The 22,734-nt window shown below is 41.7% G+C and overlaps 1 protein-coding gene across 1 annotated transcript in view; it reads right to left on the bottom strand.

The window, feature by feature from the left end:
• Positions 1 to 22,734, bottom strand: part of LOC144893398 (uncharacterized) — a 153,116-nt gene that overhangs the window by 5,622 nt on the left and 124,760 nt on the right. Inside the window, exons 5-9 of the mRNA XM_078783995.1 lie at positions 2,782 to 2,828; positions 2,438 to 2,496; positions 2,255 to 2,354; positions 2,041 to 2,142; positions 1,182 to 1,308 (exon numbers count right to left, since the gene is read on the bottom strand). Coding sequence (XP_078640121.1) covers positions 1,182 to 1,308; positions 2,041 to 2,142; positions 2,255 to 2,354; positions 2,438 to 2,496; positions 2,782 to 2,828 — 435 coding nt within the window. The remainder of the gene's footprint in view (positions 1 to 1,181; positions 1,309 to 2,040; positions 2,143 to 2,254; positions 2,355 to 2,437; positions 2,497 to 2,781; positions 2,829 to 22,734) is intronic.

The raw sequence follows: 22,734 nt of genomic DNA, 5'->3' as shown, positions 1-22,734 counted from the left end.
AAGGACTCACGTTTCAGAATCGTGGTGTGTGATCGATTTGTGATTGATTCAATGGCAGAGATCTGAATGTCATTTATAGAGTGATCCGGTTGATTAAAGTGTATCGTGTAAGGTAGAGATTTGCCCTGACTGGTGTGGAAGTTATTGATTTCTGACCGGGTGTTATTAAATCGTGTGTAGAGTGTATTTTCAGTTTTTCCAACATATTGTTTGGTGCACTTTTGGCAAGTGATTAGGTATATGACCCATGTAGATTTGCAGTTCATATAGGAGGTGATGGGGAATTTTTGTCCAGTGCTAGAACTACAGAATTTGTTTCCTTCTAGTAAATGCTTGTGAATAATGCATTTGTTTGCTGTGCATTTATAGAAGCCAGGGATCCTAGTTTCTTTGTTGTGGGGCTGTGGGTGCTTTGCTTTTACCAAGAGGTCCCTGAGTGTCCGACCACGTCGAAATGATGTTAGTGGAGGTTGAGGAAATGTGGTGCCGAGTGTTTCTGATTGATGGAGGAGAGGAAGGGCCTTATTCAGAATACTTGGCAATTGGGATGAGGTAGTAGGTGGTTATCTATTATTATCCTACTATCAGAGTAGGTGGTTACCAGTGGGACACGGTTAGTTGCAGGTTTGGGTTTGTAAGTCAGAAGGTCTGCTCTCGGTATGTGTTTTGCTCGGGTTATTGCTTCTTGCACAGAGTGAGGGTCATAGTTTCTTGCAATGAAGTGTGTTTCTAATTGGCAGAGAGAAGTTTCTTCTGCCATTTTTGTTGAGCAAATGCGTCTTACTCTTTTTAATCTTTTTTTTATTTTTAATCTTAATTTTATTTTTAATTAATCCATTTTAACTCTTTTTAATCTTTACAAATCCAATCGCCTTACTCTTACTATTTCTTACAGTTATATATATATATATATATATATATATATATATATATATATATATATATATATATATATATATATATATATATATAACAATATATAACAATATATAACAATATATAACAATATATAACAATATATAACAATATATAACAATATATAACAATATATAACAATATATAACAATATATATATATACATATATAATTTCAGTTCTCCAGCTTTTAATGAGCGCACGTAATGACGTCACCAAATGGGGCTCATCAGGGCAAAACCAGGTCGGTGACTGAGTTTTTCATACACTTATGACAGTATCTGAACTAAGATCAAAATTATGCTCTGTCGGATGGTTCTCCTGAGAGCTTGACAGGCAGAGCGTACGTACATGGTGGTGACGACATTCCGTGTGCTCATTAAAAGCTGGAGAACTGAAATTATATTTCGATTGGTTGCTCCCGGCTGCATCCAGGCGATTCCACTTAATGAGTGGATACCAGAGATAATGTGCCGTGTAGCAGGCAGTACTTATTGCTCCCATTAAGGTACAGCATAGCTGGATGGGATACCTTAATGGCGGTTCACGACTGATGGTATGAAATCGCATAACAACTGATATATATATATACATATACATATGCGTGTGTACATATATATTTCAATCAACACTTGTTTACCGATAATTAACCGAATGACCTTTTTCAGATGAGATATAATGTTCTTTTGTTCTTGGTAATGCTGATCAAGATCTTACTTTTCAGCAAGGAGTTCGTTGAGATGAGGAAACAATGAAAAGTTGTTTTTAGTTTACAAATCCATTAGTTGCGGTGTTATTTACAGGTGACAGCACACACACACCGAGTGCGATGTTTGAAGGTCGCTAGGTTATTGCAAGGTCGAGAACATTGGTGTTGATAGAAATATCTAGCTTAATTTATCATTTTTTGTTTTAAGCCGAATTCATGAATATTTAAGCCGAATTCGACATTAAAAATGATTTTATTTTCACATGAATTTGGGAACCACTGTTCTAGAGTAAGGCACATTTATGCTTAATTTACATCATATCCCAAAAGTAAAAGGTCAAGGTCAAATGGTGGTCTGAAAAATAAACGTTTTTTTTTTTCATTGTTCAATTTTGCCAATGCAGAATTCTCAAATACATCCTGTTCGTCCAAGTTACCCCATAATAGTGGACTTGCACTGAAGTTGTAAGCACCTGATATTTCATTTTTGGCCTTGACCTATTTTTTTCAGATTTTGAACTAATCAACAAAAAACACCTTTTTGATCATAACTTGAAAATCTTTCCTCCAATTTTCAAGATGTTGCGTTCTGTTGATACATCGTAGATGGGAACACATTTTTTTAATTTACCATAAATGTTGAAGGTCAAGGTCATATAGTGGTCCCAAAAGGCTATTATTGGATTGTGGGCCAAGGGTAAGTCGTGGGCGATCGCCAGGGGAAGTCTCTCCTGGACAGGGGGAGCATTACCTTTAGCAATCGTTTTGTGATCGCAGACTTCTGTTTCAACACTTTAGGTGACATGGTACAAACTTGATTCACACTGCAGAATATGTAACTTAACTCTGTAATCTGCGAACATTGAGATAAAACTGTTGATGACGAATCGGATATTTGAGCAGATTTCACAGCAAAACTTTGTGTGTTAGTTTAAGCAGGGAAAACATGCAAATGAAATGTGTAATGAATTGTATTTTTTTTTTTTTTTGTATACAAGATCGAGGCTCGTGAAAGAGCTAAAACTTCAAGGTGTAGTATTACTACACCTTGAACAATTAGCAACATACAGTCCACAAATATTTGAGGGGTTCATTGCTGTTTCGATGCATTGCTATTTCACTGGTCTCTGCAACCAGGATAATGCAATTTGCACTTACCTTAAGATCCTGGAAATCCTGGAATCCCCATAAGATCCTAAAAGTCCCTGTAAAGCACAACAGTAGCATTACATCGTTATTTATCCATGTCATGAATTTCTTCTCTTGTAATGTTTTTCAATACTCTCGGGAATAATTAAAAAATTGTGTCAAGTTGAGAAGGTTGAGGTAACTGAAGAAGCTAGATTTGGGATCGAGTTATAAAGAGCCATGTGAGTACACATGTGGATCAAAGAATAAGGATTTAAAATGGCTTGGACTCTCAAATACACTTTCTTCTTCAAGATGAATGCAATGGAAACTTTACCCACTATGTTATTGACTAATATGGGTCACACGATCTAATCAAATACAGGGTATATACTGAAGAAATCACCTAAATGGAAATTAGCAGGGGTGATGCTCTAAATGGTGATGTGGTAAATGGTAAATGGTAAATGGTAATGCTCTCCTTATCCTGTTGGCATTTTGAATATTTTTGTGGGGGCTTAAAAACACTTCCCTATACTCATGCAGCTAGTTAAGGAATGGGTCAGAGATCATTTAATATTACCTTTCACGTCCCTACAAAGGCTTAGGCACTATAGAGCGAATAATTAAAAGATCCCCCAAAAATGTTTTTTGTACACCGCTCCTTTCCTATGCCATCTCCAGGCATTGCAAATCGTCATTGCCGGGCACCAAAGGGGGCTCGGCAGTGACGCACGCTGAAAGAGAGTACTCAGTTTTCACTCTGGTTTCTTTCTCTCTTGTTTGTTGTACACCGCTCCTTTCCTATGCCATCTCCAGGCATTGCAAATCGTCATTGCCGGGCACCAAAGGGGGCTCGGCAGTGACGCGCGCTGAAAGAGAGTACTCAGTTTTCACTCTGGTTTCTTGTTTGTTTGTTTTCTTGGTTGTTTACTTGTTTGTTTTCTTTCTTGGTTGTCCGGACGATATCTCAGCCATCCTTTGAGCTAGGAAGCTGAAATTTCGGCACAGTCGTGAGCAAGTCCTTTGTCAAATACGGTATTTTTTGTTTTTTGAATAATCAATTAATTGAGGAGTTATTTAATTATTAGCGTTTAATTAAGTACTTATTTAATTAATTAAATTTCATTTCTCTTCTGACCATTATTAACTCAGGCACCTTTTGAGTTAGGAAGCTGATATTTGGACATGCCAATGACCAGGTGATTTGGCTGCAAAGGATATTTTTGATTTATTAATTAATCAATTAATCGATTAATTATTTAATTATTCGATTAATGACCCAAAAAATTTTTTTTTTTAAGTTACAGATTCTGATGAAATAGTGGTAGTTTATGTGTTCTCTGACCAAATTGATTACCAATTTAATTTTTTTATGATTATTATTTATTTATTTTCATTATTAATCATTTATTTATTTTCTTTCTCATTTGGCCAATATCTCAGGCACCTTTTGAGCTGGGAAGCTAATATTTGGACATAAGTGACCAAGTGATGTGGCTATCAAGGATATTTTTGATTTATTGATTAATCATTTCATCTATTAATTATTTATTGATTAATCGATTAATTATTTATTGAGTAATCAATTAATTATTTAATTTTTTATAAATGACTTATTTAATTAAATTTCTAAAAGATACATCTTCGGATGAAGCACTAGTGGTTTAGTTATGCGATTAGCCAATTGATTATGAAAATATTTTGTGATAATCTTTTATTGATTTTAATTATACAATTAATCAATCAATTAGTGTACACCTCTCCCTCCCAATGCAGCCTTAATGAGCTGCACTGCGGTATTGCCGGGCGCCGGAGGCGCCCCGGCAATGCCGCGCTGCAGCATATTTAATTATTTGGCATGGGGCGGTGTACTTTGAATGTATGTGTACTTGTTTTCTTTCTTGTTTTCTTTCTTTCTTGTTTGTCCGGGCGATATCTCAGCCATCCTTTGAGCTAGGAAGCTGAAATTTCGGCACAATAGTGAGCAAGTCTTTTGTCAAAAACGGTATTTTTTTTTTTTGATTCATCAATAAATTGAGGAGTTATTTAATTATTAGCGATTAATGAAGTACTTATTTAATTAATATTAAATTATTTACCTTATTTAATTAAATTTAACTTCACACACATACGCAGACGCACACACACACAAACGGCTCTCTTATAGTAGAGATTAGTTTGTATTATTTTTGTGAAAGTAAATCCGACAGTGGAAGTGAATGGGCGAGAGCACTATTCCCCCTTGAGAGAAGAAATCTCTATGAAGTTATGCTGGAGTAATGTTTCGCTGCACACACAGTCATTCATCTAGTTGATGTTATTGTTGTTGTTGTTGTTGTTGTTGTTGTTGTTGTTGTGGATGGACTGTCATCAAGTTTTCAAGGATGATGTAATCTTTTATACTTTTATAACTCAATACGTCACCTCCTATCAAATAATGCGTTCGCCTATTGGTGAATGAAGATCATTGATTGAGGGCGGTCAAGTGCTTGTTCTTTGTATTCACTTGCACAATGGTGTTTTGTTATCAGATGGAGTTGTTGCTGAGCAATTTATTCATAATCCACACCACAAACACGTAACAGAAGGTCTCACTGCAGGACATTCCGTCTCACAAATAGGCCACACTGTGCACTTCAAAAATCCTGGAAGTGCTTGGTTCAATGGACATCAATTGTGACCCTTTGTAACTTCAATTTTTTTTTTTAGTCTGTGAAAATGGTTTTACAACAGTACAAAGGTTATAAGTGAAACATAAACTTCTTTGTATCGAGCTGGGCCAACGGTTGTAGAATGACAAGCACAGGGCAAAGCAAAAGTAAATGGGCATTAATGACTATGCTCAATGGCAGGTATCACGAAATGCAAAGCCCGTCTTTGTACTTGAAATCCGCTTTGTGCTTGAATGTACTTGAAGTATTTTGTACTTGAATGTACTTTGTACTTGAATTAAACTTGATGAAAAACAAAGTTTAAAAAACAGCACATTTTATTCATTTATGTTCTCAATGTTCTCATAATAAAGATTTGTTGAAGATTTGATGAAAAAAGCTCAGATGGTAAAAATGTTAATGACGATCAGACAGACACACTGAGGCTCAAAGGTAAAAAATAAATAAAGAAACATGTAAGCGATAATAAAAAAAACAAGCGTTACGCCTCGGTCCCCCGTCGGTGAAGTGATGCGAGTTGACAACGTGGAAGACGCAAGGCGGCCATCTTGGATTTTGACGTGGCGACCCAATTTTCAATAGCGTTCTTCCTTATGCGTAGATACACCCACACACCAGATTCGAAGTTAGTAGTTCGTTTATTTTTCAAGATATTTCGCTCACAAGGTTCAGACATATACATGGTGGCGGCCATCTTGGATTTTGACGTGTCGACCCAATTTTCAATAGCGTTATTCCTTATGCCTCGATACACCCACACGCTGGATTAAAAGTTAGTAGTTCATTTATTTTTCAAGATATTCCGCTCACAAGGTTTAGATATGGTGACAGCCATCTTGGATTTTGACGTGGCGACCTAATTTTCGATAGGGTTCTTCCATATGCCTTGTTGCGCCCACACGCCAAATTAGAATTCGGTCCTTCGCTTACTTTTATAAAGATATTGCAGTGCACGTACGCAGGGGAAAACCATGGTCCCCCTTTCGCTCCGCGATGCGACGAGGGACAACAAGCGTCTCGCTGGTAAGGGATATCTATAGTCACTATGTCATTGCCCTTTCTCGTTTTGACTCAATTTTTAATTATTTCTTTAAATTCTCATAGTAAAGGTTTGTTGAAAATTTGATGACAAAAGCTCAAATGGTAAAAATGTTATGGCTTGGATAGAAAAACAGACAGACAGACAGACACACACACACACACACACACACACACATGCAAGGCAAAACCCCATCTCCTGCTGCACGGTGAGGGGTGGGGGGGGGGGGGGGGGTAGGGGGAGTTGCTTGTCGTAAAAAAAAAAAAAACCTTTTACTAGTAATTGTCTTTGGAATGCTTGTCCATGTGCTATTAACTGCTGACAGCCCTTTATAGAAACGAGGTTTAAATATAAAAAAGGCACTGAAGTGTCTGAGAAGAAAAATTGTCCATGAGGACACTTGAATAAGCCAAATGATAGAGCACTCAAATGTGGGGAGCATAGTGCTCACATAGTGAAAGGCAAAGCGGGCTTCTGCTGTGAAAATAACAGATTTCAAAGCTAGTGTGTCAGTGGCATTGCCTAAACTTCCGGTACATCTTCCTTTTCAGAGTTACTGCTTGTTTTGAATTGTCAGGCTGAAAAATATCCTGGCTAAGGGACATGCTTTTCTTGGAGAAAAAGAAATGTAGAGAGGAAGAGGAACCAGAAAGTTTTTGTTTTTTTTGCAAAAGTCTTTGAACCAGAAAATTGATCTGCTTTGTTGGGAAAGAAGAAGCTTTCAAAAGGAAAGTGCAATAAAAGGAGGGAAATTTGCTACAGCCTTGGAAAAGATCGATTTCACTGCCCCCTGCAGATCTTTCTTTGAGGGTCACCCACACTCCCAATGAACAGTCGCTCATTTCATTGATCATATCAATAAGAAGGACAAGACAGACCCTTTGAACTTCAGACAGGTCATCAGATCACAGTATACAATCTCAACATTCCAGGTCATGGAATCCATCATCGGGGTTGATATGAAATCCTCCCTTTTCTCCAGCAACCTCATCTCAGATCGCCAATTTGGATTCAAATCTGGTCACTCCACCTTGGACATGATGCTCCTACTCACCCAACAATGGATGGAGGCCGTCAATGTCAGCAGGGGATCAGGGCCGTCTCTCTGGACATATCTCATGCGTTTGATAAAGTCTGGCATCCCGCCTTACTCGTCAAACTCTGACTATGGCATCCAAGGCCAACTCCAGACATGGCTTATTGACTTCCTGTACTCTCGTCGCCAACGTGTGGCACAACGGAATCCTTTCATCTCCTCTCCCTGTCAAGGCTGAAGTGCCCCAAGGCAGTGGGCTGGACCCAGTCCTATTCCTGATCTTCATAAATGATCTCTCTGACTCTCTGGAATATCCTTTTTATCTATTTGCTGATGACTCCACCCTCTGCCGTGACATCCCTCATCCTTCAGACAGGAAAGCTGCAGCCTCTTCCCTCTCTTCAAACCTGAGTTAGGTCAAACCTGAAAATCATAAGCTAGTCAAACACTGAATATGTCTTTCAATCCTGACAAATGTCACACTCTCAATATCTCTCACCTAAAGGACCATCTGGCAAACCCACATATCTACTTTCTCGACAATCTGGACATCCTCCGTCATACAAAGTCCTTCCTTGGCACATCTGAACTCCTATATCCACTGACAAGGCCTTCATCCAGAACTTGATAGAGTTCTGCTCTCCCCTACAGGCTGCTCTCCTGCCTCACACCTTGCTTAGCTTGATGCTGTGTAAACCAAAGCTTTCAAAATTATTAGAACTAGGGCGTGCCCGTACTATATATATATCTAAAATTATATCCCCCCCCTCTATTTACATGAAATGGTTTGGTCCATTCGCAAAGCCAAAGCGAACGGCTTGCGAGTACGGTAGAACCCCCCCCTCTATTTACATGAAATGGTTTGGTCCATTCGCAAAGCCAAAGCGAACGGCTTGCGAGTACGGTGACCATACCTTGGGAACCACTTGTCCGATTAATTTCAAACCTTGAAAAGGCACATCCTCGGGTCCCCAGCAATATACCTGGCAAGTTTCAATTAGATCGGACCCGTGGTTGTCGAGAAACAGCGGTCACAGACAAACACACACACACACACACACAGACACACACACACACACACAGACACACACACATACACACAGAGATTACTGGAATTATAGATAGATATCCCACAAGGAAGGTGAGTCTATAGGTCTATCATTTCGCCATTACAGACAGGTCGGTGGTCTCTCTCTGTCTTCTACCACCTCCTTTCTGATCTTGCATCCTCTGCTCTTTCCGTGCTTTATCCGCCCTCACCCCTCACCCTAGGCAACTGCAGGGCACACGGTCTACCATCAACCCGATTCTAGTTAAACTACCTAAATCGAGAATCACTGCTCACCTCCACTCATGCGTTCCTCTTTTATCCCGTTGTGGAATCAACCACCTCCAATCTCTTCATCTCATTATTCCCTCCAGGTCTTCAAGACAGCTGTTCACCACCATCTGTTCACAGCTAACCTGCAAATCTTACCTCAATGCTATCCTGCAGACCTCAAGGCTATCTCTTCTCTAACTCTCGAAGATGATGTCCTCAATTTGACTTCCATCAAGGATACTCCACCATAGACATGCTCCTTTGGCTACTTAGCAATGGATAAATGTTATGAACGCCAAGAAAAATGTCGAGAGTCTCATTGGATATCTTCTGAGCATTTGACACGATCTGACACCCAGTCATGGTATATAAACTTTCTGTCAATGGCATTCTGAGTCATTTAATCGACTTTCTACTGAATTGTATTCATGTGCAATGTGGAACCCTGTATAGTATCATGTGCACTAGCCTTGGAGGCCGACGCCCCTCAAGGCACTGTCCTGGGACCTATCCTGTTCCTGGTTTACATCAATGACCTCTTTGGAAAACCCTATATATCACTTTGCAGATAACTGCACTATGTGCTGGAGAGTCCCTCACACAAATAGCGGGGTACTGTAGCTGCATTCTTGTCTGCTGATCTGAGAGAAATAAGAATTGGTCAAGCATCTGCAATAAATGATTCAATGCCCTCAAACTCCAACGCACTTACTCTGTCTATAGGTAAAGACTGTATGGAAAACCCTACAATTTATTTTGGCAATCAACCTCACTATCTTTGGAGATTCAGTCTTTGGACTCCTTTGGAATAACAATCTGCCACGATCTTTCTTGGACCAATCATATATCAAAGATGGCTGCCCAGACAGGGGAGGCCCTTTGGAATCCTTCACAAAGCTAACTAATTCCTTGCCCACTCTCAGTTGTTCACAGTACACAAGGCCTTCAACCATATTGTGATGGGATATGGAGTTCCTCTGTAGGCTGATGACATTAGTTATCAGCTTGCCACCATGGAAGCAGTGGAATCCAAGTCCCAAATGGTCATTTAGGCACTCAACAAAAGGATGAGGTGTAAGGATTGCTCCTCTCCCACAACATCCCTCCATTTCTTGTACATTCTTCTCATTCTGCATCCATTCTCATGACATCCCCTCAAAGCTTCCCCCCTCACTCCACTCCTAAAAGCTTCTCTCTCAACCCATCCCATCAAAGCTTCCCCTCATCCCATCTCTCTGAGTTCACTTATGCCTTTTGCCGTTCACTCACAAGGAACAGCTCATGGCCTTCTTTACATTGTTCACTCACACCTCACCACTCATTCGCACAATTCACTCCACAGTCTTACTTGCTCAGTCCCTCATACCACGCTATTTTAGTAAGAACAGAACAGATTACTAAGTTTGGACCATGTTCAGACAACTATTTTCCTTTGTAAAAAGACTGCATAAAAACATTTTACTCACTCATTTTTTGAGCCGGACAAGACCTCGGGCCGGGAGCAAATGTCCCATTATATTAGCCCCCGTTGTAATCCATCATTGTACCTCTTGCCTCTTGCCCATGTAATCCATCATTGTACCATTAATCTAAACCTCTGGTCATTTCATTGCCCGTGGCACTTCAGCAAAGGACTTCTGTCATTCCATGGGACTGACTCAATCTGTGAACATTTCAACCCAGATTTCTCTTGATGGGAAATCCAAACCTTCTGGACTTGGAGATGACAAATGATCTTTCCTACCCCTGTTAAACCCCCTTCCAAACCCTCAAGCCCACCTCCACCCAAATTTCAATTTTTTGCTTCTCCTGAGAAATCTGACAGTTTGCTTCACTATCCGTCTTGTCCACTCCATGCTCTCATTGCACCTGTACTCTCATTCCTCTCCACACCCATTATTTGTCCATAAGTCTCACTCAATTTTGTTCTTTATCCCTACTGTTGGTGTCCTCTTCTTCTTTGTACTGTTCCTTTTGTTCTGTTGCTTCCTTGTACATCGGTGTTCTAGCTCTTCCATAAGCCTTTGACTTTGTATACAAAAAAGGTGTGATTTATTATATCATGCCTTGTGATGTATATGGCCTTGTGATGTATATGGTGTATATGGCCTTGTGATTTATTATATCAACTTATTTATGGACTTGCCCCACGTGTCATATCAGTGATTTGTCTCTTAGCAAGTTCAACCAGGTCACACTCAGTTCACCTTGCTATCCTCCCATAATCAAAGCTAACTGCTCACCTGCACTCCTTTGTTCCCCTCTTCTCTTGACTGTGGAATCACCTCAACAGGTCCCTTGAGTCATGTTCTTCCCTCCACTCCATAAAAGCCATCACAATGTCATATCATCCTGTAGTCCTATTCCTTATGTCTTCTACTCTCCCCGACTCAACTTCAGGCTACCTACACTCTTTTTGTCCCCTGTCGCACAGCGGAGCGAAAGGGGGACTATGGTTTTCCCCTCCGTCCGTGTCCGTCCGTCCGTCCGTCTGTCCTTGCGTGCGGGCGTGCGTGCGTGCGTGCGTAAGCGAAGGACCGCATTCGAATTTGGTGTGTGGGTGCAACCCACGTCAAAATACAAGATGGCCGCGGCCATGTATGTCTGATGCCATGTATGTCTGAACCTTGTGAGATGAATATCTTGAAAAATAAGCGAAGTACCAACTTCTAATTTGGTGTGTGGGTGTATCTCGGCATGAGGAAGAAAGCTATTGAAAATTGGGTCGCCACGTCAAAATCCAAGATGGCCGCCACCATATATATGTCTGAACCTTGTGAGCGAAATATCTCGAAAAATAAGCGAAGTACCAACTTCTAATCTGGTGTGTGGCTTTATCTAGGCACAAGGATGCTGTTTAAAATTGGGTCGCCACGTCGAAATCCAAGATGGCCGCCGCCATGTATGTGTGAACGATGTGAGATGAATATCTTGAAAAATAAGCGAAGTACCAACTTCTAATCTGGTGTGTGGCTGTATCTAGGCACAAGGAAGAACGCTGTTTAAAATTGGGTCGCCACGTCAAAATCCAAGATGCCCGCCGCCATGTATGTCTGAACGTTGTGAGATGAATATCTTGAAAAATAAGCGAAGTACCAACTTCTAATTTGGTGTGTGGGTGTATCTCGGCATAAGGAAGAAAGCTATTGAAAATTGGGTCGCCACGTCAAAATCCAAGATGGCCGCCACCATATATATATGTCTGAACCTTGTGAGCGAAATATCCTGAAAAATAAGTGAAGTACCAACTTCTAATCTGGTGTGTTGGTGTATCTAGGCACAAGCAAGAAGGCTGTTTAAAATTGGGTCGCCACGTCAAAATCCAATCTGGCTGCCGCCATGTATGTCTGAACGTTGAGATGAATATCTTGAAAAATAAGCGAAGTACCAACTTCTAATTTGGTGTGTGGGTGTATCTCGGCATAAGGAAGAACGCTATAGTAAATTGGGTCGGCACGTCAAAATCCAAAATGGCCGCCACCATATATATATGTCTGAACCTTGTGAGCGAAATATCTTGAAAAATAAGCAAAGTACCAACTTCTAATCTGGTGTTTGGGTGTATCTAGGCACAAGGAAGAACGCTATTGAAAATTGGGTCGCCACGTCAAAATCCAAGATGGCCGCCGCCATGTATGTCTGAACCTTGTGAGCGGAATATCTTGAAAAATAAGCGAAGTACCAACTTCTAATCTCGTGTGTGGGTGTATCTAGGCATAAGGAAGAAGGCTATTGAAAATTGGGTCGCCACGTCAAAATCGAAGATGGCCGCCTCCATGTATGTCTGAACCTTGTGAGCGAAATATCATATCATAGCATGTTTTCTGTATCTTCCACTTTGTCAACTCGCATCACTTCACCGACGGGGGACCGAGGCGTAACGCTTGTTAATATTTAGCTTTTTCTATCTGCCTGCAGCCATAATCGCTATGGTACTTATTCCCAGACACCCTCTGACATACACACTCACACGGGGATTGTAGCTGGTAGGGTGGAAGGTCCAGGTAGATGGTCCAGGCGATGGGGTCCAGGCTCTGGTCCACTCCAGTCCAGTGCGCGAAACCCGGCAGGCAGCTCCGCGTATCGTTCAACGCGAGCGGACCTTACATATAGCGGGGGGGAGGATGGTGTCCTTCAGCAAACGTAATAACTGTACGTTCGCGCCAAACGCTCTCCCTCTCAAGTTCGTTATCAGCGCCAGCGAGTGAATCCTCTGTAGTAATGCGTGCGCCTCCAACAAGTCCAACCAAGCCCCCAAGTCCGTTACAATGTGCGCTCTCTCACCAGTCCTTCCGACACTGCCGTGTGCACGCGAGTCCTGTGAAAGGGCTTTTCGTTCGCGCTTATATTACCCGAGCCAAGATCACTCCGCGCCTCATAAAGCCACGCCCGCCGGTGATATTCCCTCAGCCATGGTTGGCTGGTGGGGGCTTACCGGCCACGCCTTTGACGGCTGGTTGACAGGCCACACCTTGTTCTTGGCGTTCCGCCCCCTTTTTCCTCGGGCCGACCGCATGGTTAATGGCGGCGCTTGAGCGAGCGCTAAGGCAGCGAACGCTGCTGGAAAGGCGCGTAATGGCGGCGCTTGGAGAGGGAGGTCGCAAAATGGACGAAATGAAATGGGACCTACTCCTTATTTGATTGATGCAACGCAGATTCAACAATTGGAAACACGGCCTTAACTAAAACACATAATAATGAAATAACTGGATTCCTATGGTGGCCTCCGTGTTGCTTGTGGACTAACTAGGGGTGCAACCTTTAACATTTTAATAATGGGATATTTACAAGTAATTATTTACACAAGTGTGGGTTCTAAAACCGCAACAATATTCTCTACCTCACCCTGTCACGAACCCAAGGTTCTCCGATTGATTAATGTCCAACCAGCAGTCAGGCTCCTCTCCACACCCATTATTTGTCCATAAGTCTCATAAGTCTCACTCAATTTCTCATAAGAGAAAGTCTCATAAGAGAAAGAGGAAGAGTCAGTCTGCTGGCATTAGTTGGCAGACGTTAAAGAACCCACGGCGTCCTTCGCGAAGAGTGGGCGCGCTATCGCCGACAACCTGGACAAATTAAAATTCCTGCCCGAAGCAACAGAGGGCATTGCAGCAGTGGCACATCCACGCCCGATCTAGCCAATGATGCCACCCACAGCCAGAGAAAGAAGAAGAGTCAGGCATAGTCCAACTTTGTCTAAATGATGAAGCTCAAAACGACACAGAAACACAATGGCATGGCACTTTACACTGCAAATCAAATGGTTCAGACTGGCTGCCGTCTTCACTCTGTCTCAGCTCTACTTCTCCAATTATATACTGTAAATCACTCACAAACATTCAAGATAGGTCCCCCAATAGGAATCAACTTGTAAATACAAGATGGTAACATAGTCATATGGAGCCAGAAACTGCTTGATACGACGAGGTCATTTCATTTCCAAAAGCAGCAAGAATGTCCCTGTTACACACAATCCTTCCATAGTCTGTAACATCTAGCTACAATATTAACACTTGTCACTTATTTCTCGTCTCGTCTAACTTTGCAATTAACATCTAACCTAATCAAATATTACAGTGATATAACACCAACAATTCGTTCCATATTGAATCCTAAGTATACGTGCAGTTAACTATGCACTGAACACACTACAACACTTTAATTTTAACTGTCACTCATAATAATGTGACACTCACACTCACCCACCTACCTACCCACAACCATGTTAGTCTCCATGATCAGTGCTATATGCAATCACAATCAGTCAGCAATTTTAAATAGATTGGCAAACTTCAACTGCAGTACTTGCAAATTCACCATGAGCCCTTGCATTTATTCTCTTAACCTTCTATTTATATAATACGCTAATGCCGTCGGTCTGCCTGTCCTACCCTCAAACATGGAAACATTCCTAAGGGCGAAAAAATATATTATGACAAAGTTGCTTCAAATTAATCTTAACCTCTGGTAAAATTATAATTTTCTTCAATGAGACAAAAAATTGAATAGAAGTGGTGAAAAGGCAACAGACCGCTGCCTCAAAAAAGCTTTGCTGTTAAGATATATATATATATATATATATATATATATATATATATATATATATATATATATATATATATATATATATATATATAACACAGTTTGTGTGTGTGTGTGTGTGTGTGTGTGTGTAATGTTACCGATAGACTCCTAAACGGAGAGGCTCACGTACTTGATATTTGGCACAGACATGGCCATTGAGCCTGGGAAGAACATGGCCGACCTAAAAATTTATTTCATAATATTTTTTTACCATATTTTTACCTCAGCGCATTTCAGCGACGAATATTATGCACGGAATCTGACCGGTGGCAGAGCAGCGCGCTGATTCGCTCAGAGCGATCACGTGATGTTCCTTGCCGCCATTAACTCAGTTACACGTTCGCACGTATTTCAGAGCGAAAAGCGATTGCGTTTTTTCACATTTCAGCGAGGAACATTGCCATTCACACCACATAGGTTTTTTTTTCTTTCATCTTTAGATCCATATTTTTTTTCAGCGAGGAATATTATACACGGAATCTGAATCGGTGGCAGAGCAGTGCGCTGATTCGCTCATTCGCGCTCATTGATGACGATCACGATCACGTGATGACGTGATCACGAATGATGTCCGTGACGCGATCACGTGATGTTCCTTGCCGCCATGAACTCACAGCAAGTAGCATAGATTTTAGCATGATTAGCATTTAGCATGATTTAGCATAGATAGTAGCATGTTTCACATAGATTTTTTTTCAGCGAGGAATATTATACACGGATTCTGACCGGTGGCAGAGCAGCGCGCCGATTCGCTCAGAGCAATCACGTGATGTTCCATGCCCGCCGCCAGTTGGCTTCACTCTTCACGGAGTATGAACGTTCTATATATTTTCAATTCAGTGCGCCCGACTCGCTCATGTACTTGATTTGTGGCATAGACATGGCCATTGGGCCTTCACGGTGTAATTTGTGCGAGGCTTTTGTCAGAGTGAGCTTGAGTCGAGAGGGCGAATGTACGGGTTGGGAATGTACGGGTCTCCCTTCCCCCACCCGGCAACGCCGGTACTGGAGGGCGTCACAGGATCGGTGAGTCTCCAAAATCCGCTTCGTGCTGTTGCGAAGATTCAGGACGATGTCACGATTGTTGTGCTGCTCTCCGACCATGAGAACTGCAACGTCATTGTTGACTGGCCCTCCCCTTCCCTCCCCCCTCCCCTTCTCCCCTCCCCCTTCCCCTTCTCCCCCTCCCCCTCCCCTCCCCCCTAAACGCGTCGAATCGACCAGGCAGCTAATCGGCTTAGGGCTGAGTGGCAGCAACTGACAAATGTGCCTGTATCCAGAAGGCTAGTCAATCAACAAATGGTTCAAGCAGGCTATCGTGTCAGATAGCCTGCTTGACTTATTGTTAAAAAAAGTTTTGGCTAATGTGCAAAATAAAGAGATACTTCTGGAAAACGTGCAGAAGTTTAACACAGTGCTGTCCATGAATTGAGTTCGATATCAGTTTACATCACTTTCAAGGATCAATTTATTTGTTTCAAAATGTCAAATGTGGTTTTGTTTCTTTTGAAGGTCACATTAACAAAATCTAGAATAATTTCAACATAATTCCAATAAACTTTTGGTTCTAAGACATCTTGAAAAGTAAGTTCACCCCCACAAAAAAAATATTCCATATTAAATGCCAAGTCTGTATATATATATTGTTATGGTTTTTAGAACCTTCACTAGTAAATTTTAGTAAATGTATCCCTTATAAATATCCCCCTGTAAATATCCCCATCAATTGGCTGGTTAAAGATCGCACCCTAGTTAGTCCATGAACAACACGTAGCGAACCATAGGACCTCTTCGTAGTTATTTCATTATTATGTGTTTCAGTTAAGGATCTATTCCCAGTAGTTGAATCTGCGTTGCATTAATCAAATAAGAGTAGGCCCAAAAGTCCCTTTCAAAAGCGGTGCGAGTGGTTTGCTATCTCCCCACAAGACGCCATTGCCCATGTGCTCCATCTCGGAGCAGAAGGGGGAGGAGCCGCCAGATCATGGGCGTGGCATGTCGACGCATCGGCAGAGGTGGAGTCAGCAAGCCCTTACCGGCCAACCAGCACCGCGGTGAGCCAACCGGTAGGCGTGTTCTCAGAACCGGCGGCTTGATTTCCAACACAGCAATAAAAAGGGCTGCAAGGGACTGCTTGGCCAGTTGATTGAGAGGGTTCCGAAGGAGTTGGACAGAAAAGGTACGAGTCGGTGAGAAGGCACGAGAGAGATAGGTGATCCCGCGAGTGGGTCCGTGACGGCGACCACAATACAATCGTCAATTGACATTGTCCGACCGTGGGTGTGAAAACGAATACGTGGAGCTGACACCAGGCTGTTCGCCTCGAGCCCATAGCGTGGACTGGAGCGACCTTCGACGCTGCGCAACGGCCCGGACCGCCCTACCCTCGCACCTGCACGGATCCTTCTCCTTCGTCCAGTGATTCCTGCCTGATATTCCCCTTTCGTGTGAGTTTGTGTTTGTTCTGTCTGGGCGTTGATAATTAAGACCGTTTTAAGGCTTGCCCTGTGTATCTTCTTTTTCTTCATCCTGTATATTACTTTCGTTGCTCTTCCTTTGGTTTGTTGTACATAATTAATAAATGTCTGTTATTTCTTAGCTTTGGTTTCTTCTTTCTCGTCCGATCGCTTTCGTGATTTCTTTCGATTGAGTACCTGTGGCACGATTTGGCCAACGCTCTGAATCGGGTTTAGTCCCTTGATAACGGCTCGAACCGCGGATTGCTAAACCGCTCGGCAAATACCATCTTGTCCGTGGTTTCGAGCGGTACTTGTCTCCCTGTTTTGCGGAGGAATTGGTAAAGGTATTCGGGAGAACACCTTGACCAATAACCCTGATCAATTCCACCCCGCAAAAGAGCGTTACAAGTACCAGGACCAGAGACGGCAAGCTTAACAGGCCAAAGGGATTAACCCCCCCCCTTGCTAAGGGGAGTGCCGTCTCTGAGATCCGTAACAATATATATAACCTCCTGTTTTGAGCTCTTTCAACCAGCGCAAGAATAATAAGTTTCCTTTTTTATATCATGGTATTTTTTAATATGGGCTTCTCCCAGTACAAGATACAATGTATATCATTCAAATTCTCAACTAAGCTTCATCAGCCATCAAAGAAAACAGTGTGGCCACCCATCCCTTTTTCTGCAAAACCACTCAATTACTGTGGTTAATATGAAGTTCAAAAGGAGAGACACGTGAAACATACGTGCAGAATGCTGTTTGAAAGAGAATGCGGTTTGTCAGCTATCCAAATTCAGTCTGCTTTCTTTTCTGTTCAGGCTGGAGTTGAGACTTGAAAATTAACCACCATGTGGCTTTTCCAATGGTATTTGCATGTGCAAAGCAAATATTTTAAGCCAAAGATTACAAGTTGACTTTGTGAAAATACGAGTTGACATATTTGGGAATTAATAAATCTGTAAGATGGATAAAAGAAGTTGGTAAAATTCGGAGAACATCAATATTTTCAGTACGATCATAAAGGGTTACTGAAATTTAAGGTGACCAGGTGTGTGTGAGTAGTAAATGTGGTCTAAATACATTGTAGAAGGTGTAAAAATAACCTTGGCTCTTCGGTGGAAGAAATGGACAGAAATTGTACATCCGGATGAGCTAATGGACTTAAGAGGAGCCACGAGAATCGAGACCATTTATAGCTTTGAAATTAAAATTGCGAATACTAAATACTCGATCCTCATTGATGTTGTACTTTGGTTGCTGGATGGTGTTCGGCAGGGCAGCTTTCTCAATTGCAGAAAGTGAAAACATCACTGAGACCATTGAAGTGAAAGATATTTATAATGTTCGTTCTCAATCATCGAGTTATTTGCACCTGGCGAATGCCTATGGACGGTTTATCTGTTAACGTCACCTCTCGGTAGCCCGTGGCAATAGACTACCTCTAGACAGGATAAGCACCGAAACTGAATCAATTCGTAAATTATTTGGGCCAACAGACATGTTAGACAAGGTCTCGTAACAAACCATCCACATTCTACCCCTGAGGGCTGACATGCTTATCTTCTTGAAGCCAGACCATGATGCTTGCAGGTAACAAGTATTGCCACATTCTGCCACAGCAAAGAAGATCCACATGTAGAGGCTTGGAGTGGAGTGAAGTTCACATTCTTCCGTTACACGGGCTGGAAATCTGTTATGGCCACACCTTTCATCTTTGCAACCATAGATCCTAAGGATTTAGGCAACTAAATCCATGTATTCTAGGAACAGCAAAACAAACACCAAGGCAACCGCCAGGTACTGACAGAGCAGATGTTTCTGCAATATCAATCATTGTCATTGAACGTATCTTTTATTTAACCGTGATTGACACTATTCCGTACCTTGGAAATAATTTACTTGCAAGTTATTTTGCAATTCTGGGGCTTTTTTGGTTAGTCTGTAAATATACTGTGTGGTAACGCATGGTGTTATCTGAATTGGCATTATATGTTTTTTTCAAATGTAAGAAGCTCTTATGTCAGCAAAAAAATCTACAGAATTATTTAGCTTAGCAACTTTGTATTAAACAAGTCAGGAGACGACGATGGTTCACGAGCGAGCGGTATTCAATGACAAAGGACGGACTATAACCGAAACAGGCCCGGACTGGGAGGTCGGGGGCCCACGTGGCAGGTGTCGGCCCCCGACATGCGGTGTACATGCCGATTTACATAGGGCCCCAATGCGCTGCTTGCGCAGGCCTTTAAGAGCCAGCTGTACGTAATTGTGTGGTGCGGGCCTGGAAATGTCAAAACGAAGGTTACTGACCTTTGAATGAGATAGAAAATAATGTATAATCAGTTATGAGGTTAGTTAGCTGCACAATACCGAAAATTCGGTTCGATTCCAACAACTTTGAAAATTTGACCTTCGTGACCTTCAAAGGTCAAAGGTCAAAGATTCTGAAATTTGTCGGAAAACTTGTACTTCATGATATATGTGATAATATAAGATCATGTACGATATTTCACCCTATCAGGAAGCGAACAATGTAATAAAACCATCAAAAATCGACTTTTCTAAATTTTGTGACCTTGTGACCTAGACCTTGGGGCGAAAATGAAAAATCGAGCTCCGTGGGGCTAGACACATGACATTGGCCTAACCAAATACCGGAAACCCTGTCAGATTCCACCAACTTCATTGGAGAAGATGTAGCTTGAACTCGATTACCCCCTAAAAAGACATCTTTTTCGGGCGACGCGACGCCCACAATGGGTGCAATACGCCCACTCTAGGCAAGACATAACTAGCTCATGATTTCAACCTCCTACCCAAGTTTCATCAAAATCGGATGATATCATCGGGTAGTTATGCTGCGGACAGACAGACACACAGACACACACCCATGACGAATATAGTGGTCACTCTGTTTGATAACTCGTGAACCAAAAAGTCAGAATATTACATCCAAATAAGTTAATGCGGTGCCCCAGCAATGCCGCGCTGGAGGATATTTAATTATTTGGCATGGGGGCGGTGTACTGTGAATGTATCTGTTCTCGTTAAACATTTTTTTTCTTTGATCCAATATGGCTGCCAGACCACGTGAGTGATGACATCATAAATTTATATTCTCTAATATAATTGTTGCATAGATCACGCTCAATACATTTCAAACTGATCAGACAAAGCGTTGTCCCTGTCGAATTATGAAGTCATAATTATGGCACCAATGACGTAATCGTTAACACCTATTGGAACAACGCCTATATGCAGTTCTTTACAATGAGCCATGTTTCAATTGTTTCCATGCAGTGGTTTTGGAGATATGGAGGTGCAACATTTTTCGGTTTTACAAGATGGCGCCTGTACCACATTACCTATGACGTCATGATTATCATCAAAATATACTCCATGAGGAGGCGTTCCTATGGTAAAAATTTAGTGCCCATCAGACCAACAGTTGCTGAGAAAAAAAATTCACAGTTATCGGATCAGTGTTGTACTTGTCGAATTATGATGTCATAACGAAGGCACCGATGTCATCATCATTAACAAATCTTATTCCCAAAGGGGAATACTTGACAATGAGCGATGTTTGAATCTTTTCCATGGAATGGTTTCAGAGATATAGAGGTGCAACTTTTTTCGATTTTTTCCAAGATGGCGTCTGTACCACGTGACCTATGACGTTATAATTATCATTAAAAAATTATACAGGAGCCGCTCCTATTCTGAAAATTTGGTGTCCATCAGTCTAACAGTTGCAGAGGAATTTTTGTTTTTTTCATACTGATCAGATCAAGTGTTGTACTTGTCGAATTGTGACGTCATAATTAAGGGACCGACGACATCACCATCAACATTTCTAATTCCCCATGGTGAGTACTTGACAATGAGCCATGTTTCAATTTTTTACATTGAGCGGTTTGGGAGATGTACAGTCACGTGAAAAAGTAAGTACACCCCATGTAAAGTTTTGACTTTTTCAACATATTTCAACATACAGCTATTTGATCTTCATTTCAACAATATTGATAGATAAAGGTGATATAATATAACAAATATCATGAAACATTTACATTTTGTAGTCCATTGTAGAATTTAAATAAACATAAATGCAAATTTCGCATGTGGAAAAAGTAAGTACACCCCTACATTTATCATTACTTCAAATACCTAAAATTAGAATCAGGTGCACCAGCTCAGGTGCAAATGATTGGAACATCGTCAGAGAGGATCTTGGAGGAACCTGTCTTATTTAAACCTCAGACATTTAGTTTGGTTTGCTCCTTTGTTGTTGAAGTGTGCAGCGTCACCATGCCTAGATCAAAAGAGCTCACTGAGGCCTTCAGAAAGAAGGTTATAGATGTCTACGAGTCTGGGAAGGGATTTAAAAAGATCTCCAAACAATTTGAAATCAATTATTCGACTGTCCTGAAGATCATCTACAAGTGGAGAAGATTCCAAACAACTGCCAGCTTGTTCAGGCCAGGCCGCCCCATAAAGTTCAGCCCGAGAGCAGACCGCAAGATGCTGAAAGAAGTCTCCAAGAACCACAGAATGTCATCATGGGACCTACAGGTAGCTCTTACCACTGTTGATGTCAAAGTGCATGAGTCTACCATTAGAAAGAGGCTGCACAAATTTGATCTGCATGGGAGGTGTGCCAGGAGGAAACCTTTGCTGTCCAAGAAGAACATCAGGGCAAGACTAAAGTTTGCCAATGAACACCTAGGCAAAGACGAGCACTTCTGGAACAATGTGCTCTGGGCAGATGAGTCAAAGGTAGAGCTATTTGGCCACAGTACCAGAAGACATGTTTGGCGAAAGCCAAAGACAGCATTTGATCACAAGAACCTGATACCAACTGTAAAGCATGGTGGTGGAAATATTATGGTTTGGGGCAGCTTTGCTGCATCAGGGCCTGGGCAGCTCACCATCATATAATCCACAATGAATTCTTCGTTGTACCAGAGGGTGCTTGAGGATAATGTGAGGCCATCTGTCGGAAAGTTGAAGCTCAACCGAAGGTGGACCTTGCAACATGACAATGACCTTAAACATACCAGTAAATCCAACAAGGAATGGCTGAAAAGAAAGAAATGGAGGGTTCTGGAATGGTCAAGTCAAAGCCCGGATCTAAATTCCATCGAGATGTTGTGGGGGGACTTGAAACGAGCTGTGCATGCAAGAAACCCCTCAAACATCACACAGCTGAAAGAATTCTCCATGGAGGAGTGGGCAAAAATTTCTCCCAGTCGATGTCAGAGACTGGTAGACAGTTATAAGAAACGCCTACTTGAGGTTGTTTCTGCCAAAGGGGGCAATACCACCTATTAGAGCCAAGGGTGTGCTTACTTTTTCCACATGCAAAATTT

Source organism: Myxine glutinosa, chromosome 8 (assembly GCF_964187855.1).
Source record: "Myxine glutinosa chromosome 8, kmMyxGlut1.1, whole genome shotgun sequence".
In the NCBI taxonomy this organism is placed as follows: Eukaryota; Metazoa; Chordata; class Myxini; order Myxiniformes; family Myxinidae; genus Myxine; species Myxine glutinosa.
Note: the sequence above shows the minus strand (reverse complement) of the source record. Positions and strands in the feature narration are given on the sequence as shown.